Raw genomic sequence first — 4,216 nt, forward strand, 5'->3', positions numbered from 1 at the left:
TTGCCCCCGGCTTGGCACAAACCTCAGCAGCAGTGAGGTGTCTGCTGGTACTTGGGCCAGATAACCTTCCTCTACAGTTGTAAAACTGGGACATCCAGAACAAAGAACCTTCAAGGTGTGGCTGCACTAAAGACAGCCCCTCAAGACCCTCTGAAGCAAGCTTTGAAAGCTAATAAAATTTTAAATTTCAGAAAGAGGCATAGTCAAATGATTACATCAGAATTTTAGAGCCCTCTCAATTTTCATAATCTTTGCCTTCATGTAACACAGCAAAAAACAAAAGCCACCAGAAGTCGTCTGCTGCAATATATATTTTAATTCAAAGTGAATCTTGACAGTAATACACCATAAATTCTTATTTTGACACTCACCAAAATAGTCACCTGGAAAACCCGCTTTTTGTGACAAAGTACAGAAGGCTTGGTCACATTTAAATCACTGAGAACTAGAAAGAAATACTATCGCAAACTGTAAGAGACATTACATCCATAAAAAATTTTCCCAGTCCTCATATTGTAATATTGCACAGTGCAATTGCTACATGGCGAACTAGTGTAGCAGAGAAATCCAAAGCAAAAAAAAGCCACAAGTCTACAAATTGTTAAACAGTAACAGTTCAACCTTATTAATCAAGTCTCTATCACTGGGTGTTCCTAGAACAAGTCTTCCTACAGCTTGCAGTGTGATTTAACTTTTACTTAACACAAACCACGTTAATTAGCAGTAAAAACAGAAGATTTAAAAATTAAAACCAAAAAAAAAAAAAAAAAGAGTTAATACAGTAGCATATTTGACCAATAAAACACCCTGAAGTTAAAAACCGAACACAAGAAATTCATATAAAACCTTGCAAATTAAAGTAATATGTAGATATGCAATTCTGTAGTCATGCAGTGTTTTATTTAAAAAAGGCAATAAAACGGTATCATGTAAAAATGCTTCTCAGAGGATGACTTTTTTCACAGAAAAGGCCCTCGCCCTGAAAGCTTTTATTTCTGCAGATGGGCCCCAGACACTTGCAGTGACAAGAGTCCGTTCTCTCAGAGTATATTGCAGGAGGAGGGGGGAAGTCACCTGGTGTATTGAATTTAAGCTGTGGCAGGATCCCAAATATTTCATTCTTTGAAATGCAGACATTTCTAAGATTACAATACATAGAAAGAGCAGCAGATCTAATTTGGGGCGCATTTACAGCAACCTTTTCCTGCATGCAGCAGGATACTGTGGTGATATACAGAGAACCGTGTCAATTTAACAAGCACATCAGCTCCAAACCTTAAGCACAGTAAAAAGAAAGTACAGAAAATACATCAGACACATGATGATCCCCGTGGCCCCAGGAAAAAAAAAATGCAGTATTTTTTTGTTGTTGTTGTTACCACGATACAAAATCGATGTGCTCCACTTGCATTGGTGGTTCCTGGTGTGTCCATTGCCTGCAATGGAGTGAGCACCAAAAAAAAGGGCGCTTCCCAACACGAGGGAGTGAACAGAAAACTGCCTGCTGGACCACACAGCACAAGTTTGAAGTGGTAAAGTGGACATCCAATTTGACTCCCTATGTTTAGGCTTTACATGTGTTGGTAAGATTTCAAATTCATCAGGATACTCCTAGTTGCTAATGTATACTTTATATACACACACACTCGTACAAAATGCATAGAGTTGATTACTAAAAACATTGAAACTTTTGGGAAAAGTTAGGTTTCTTAATTTTCAGTATGATTAAAAATGTACTGCTGGTATTTTCTTTTTTTTTATGATCTAATACTGTTGTATTCTAGTTATTACTTAAAAAATAAATCAAATGTAGGCACATTTATTTCATTCAGACATTCATTAAATAAAACACTGCTTGTGTTAGTGGAGTAAAGAAAAAGATTACCAGTTATTAGCTTATTGACAGAGTTAAACTCAAATGCTTTGCACTCTTATTCCAGTCAACATTGCAAGGATTGTATTCCAGATTTTGTTTTAAAAAAAGTTAAGTCAAGCCTGCAAGATGCAGCTTCTTAAGTGTCTACACAATGCCAATATGAAAACATAAAAAAATTAAGTTACATTAATACATCCACTTATATGCAGTGATGAGCTCAAAGTTAATGGAGATAAAATACTGATGCAAATAACACACCCCAAAAAAAATATGCAATCATCTTCCATCATTTACAGTATAGTAGTTACGACACTTCAAACATGAAAACAAAATAGAAATCTAAAAAAAAAAAACCAAACCCAAAACCCAGCTTCTATTTCATGTAATTAGACTTGTACAGAAATTAGAAGGCTAAGAAAGAACTAGTTATCACCTAATTTCACAGCTATCTGAAGTGGCAATCATTATATAGCAGCTTATCTATGATACATTCAAGATAAATGATACAATTTATTACTTGCCCATAAGCTAAAACACAGCCTCAGCTTAACACCTTCCGTAAATCCCATCTCTACACTACAGTATACTTGAGGTCTATGAAAAAGTAGCTACCTTTTATAGGAAATGGATGATTAAGTCTTTGGTGCTGCAAAAGCAACTTCATTTGAACAAAACAAAAAACAAAAAGACACGCTTCCTAAGGGAAAAAAAAAATTAATGCAAAAAGCATGTAATTTACGTCCCTGACGGAATGTATTAAATAAGCAAACACCCACAACAGGCGAAAACAAATACTATCATGTAAAAAGACTAAAATCTCTCCCATGCATAAATGAAAGATTGCACACAAAGAACTCACATCTTTTTCAAGCTTCAATAGTAAATATTCTGCTACTAGTTATTAAATACTGCATGGTTTGCTCAAGCTAAGATGAAACCACATCATGGATCAATGAGCACTTGGCTTCTCCTTTCATTAGCTAGTCAGTCATGCCTACCTCACCTCTAAACATTTTATTATATCCAATTAGACAAACACTTTTAAAATAAACTACTTAGGTTGTATTGCAGTTCCATTTACCAGTATGAAATACTGTCTTGTGTGTCACTACTCAATAGCTACTGAATCAACTTTCCTTAAGCACTACTAAAGTCCTGTCTTGAAGCTAGATCATTCTGGGGGGGAAAAAAAAGACAGCAAAATTCAGCTACGGCAAAATGTGCTGCCTTCTCAATAAGGAAAATACACCCAATACTAAAATCATACCACACAAAACCCAAAATGAGCATTACGCTATCAAAAAATCAGCAGATCTGAACTTTTAAGTGCTGCAGTCCTCAACATTTATATATAAGTAATAACATTAACAACCTCAAATATTTAAGGCACTATGTGTGGGAACAGTTTACAATGCAGCTGAGATTATTAGGACAACAACATTTAAGAGCAATGTTTAGGCCTTTTCTTTGCCCATGCAAAAGACACATGCAATGTGAAGAACAACAGCTCAACTCTTAGGTAAGTGACTCAACATTTAAACACCAAGATACGTAATACAAACAAGTTACTTCTACACTGTACTGCTGACACATGTGCATCTGTTGCTCTAGTTCTGTACACTGAATGGCTTCCCAAATGTAGACGTGTCTTGCACTAGTTAGAAGGCAATTTTATAAAAAATAGCAGGAGCAAAACCAGATTTCTGCTCCCATAAGTCACCTGTCTAAAGTTACTATATAAGAAGATAACATGACCAAAGACAAGTTATACCAAATGTGCAAAACACATTAAAAGTGAGTTTTTTTAAAGCTCAGAGTTGTTTAAATTGCACCCAAGTCTACATGATTCAAAAAAATAATTTTCCTGTTGTGCCATGGCTAATATTTAATAAATACCATGTTTCTTCTCAAACCAAACTTCTGTATCATCGAGCTTCCTCATTATACTGTGTCTGAGTCCTCACATGAATGGGTACTGGCTGAGTTTTGTCGGACTCAGTGGAAATCCCGTGTAAGCAGCAGGCGACGCTGCGATGTACGAATGGGGCGGGAAAATGGGTTTGTACTGAGTCTGGTGGATGGTGGGGGAAGGCAGGAGGCGGGGGTTAATGCCGACTGGAACTTGGTGCACGATCCCACTGGGGTGAGTCAGGTTGTAGGTCGGGTGCTGTAACAAAGGTCTTGAGGTACAGGGCGAGGCGAGGAGGTGGGCGACGGGCGCGGCGGTGCTGAGCGGCGCCGACGCCGCGTACGGGAGGATGGCGGGCTGCCCGCCCAGGTGGGAGCTCCCCGAGAGGTGCGCGTGCACCGGGCCGTGGCTGGGGCTGCCCTGGGGCAGGG

The 4,216-nt window shown here is 38.1% G+C and overlaps 1 protein-coding gene across 5 annotated transcripts in view; it reads right to left on the reverse strand.

The window, feature by feature from the left end:
* Positions 1 to 293: 293 nt before the first annotated feature.
* HIPK3 (homeodomain interacting protein kinase 3) overlaps positions 294 to 4,216 on the reverse strand; it is a 67,691-nt gene continuing 63,768 nt past the window's right edge. For all 5 annotated transcript variants that reach the window (XM_008644073.2, XM_017726350.1, XM_017726349.1 and 2 more), the window contains exon 17: positions 294 to 4,216. In XM_008644073.2, coding sequence (XP_008642295.1) covers positions 3,837 to 4,216 — 380 coding nt within the window. In that variant the 3' untranslated portion in view covers positions 294 to 3,836.

The sequence above is a fragment of the Corvus brachyrhynchos genome, unplaced genomic scaffold, assembly GCF_000691975.1.
Source record: "Corvus brachyrhynchos isolate BGI_N302 unplaced genomic scaffold, ASM69197v1 scaffold281, whole genome shotgun sequence".
Lineage (NCBI taxonomy): Eukaryota > Metazoa > Chordata > Aves > Passeriformes > Corvidae > Corvus > Corvus brachyrhynchos.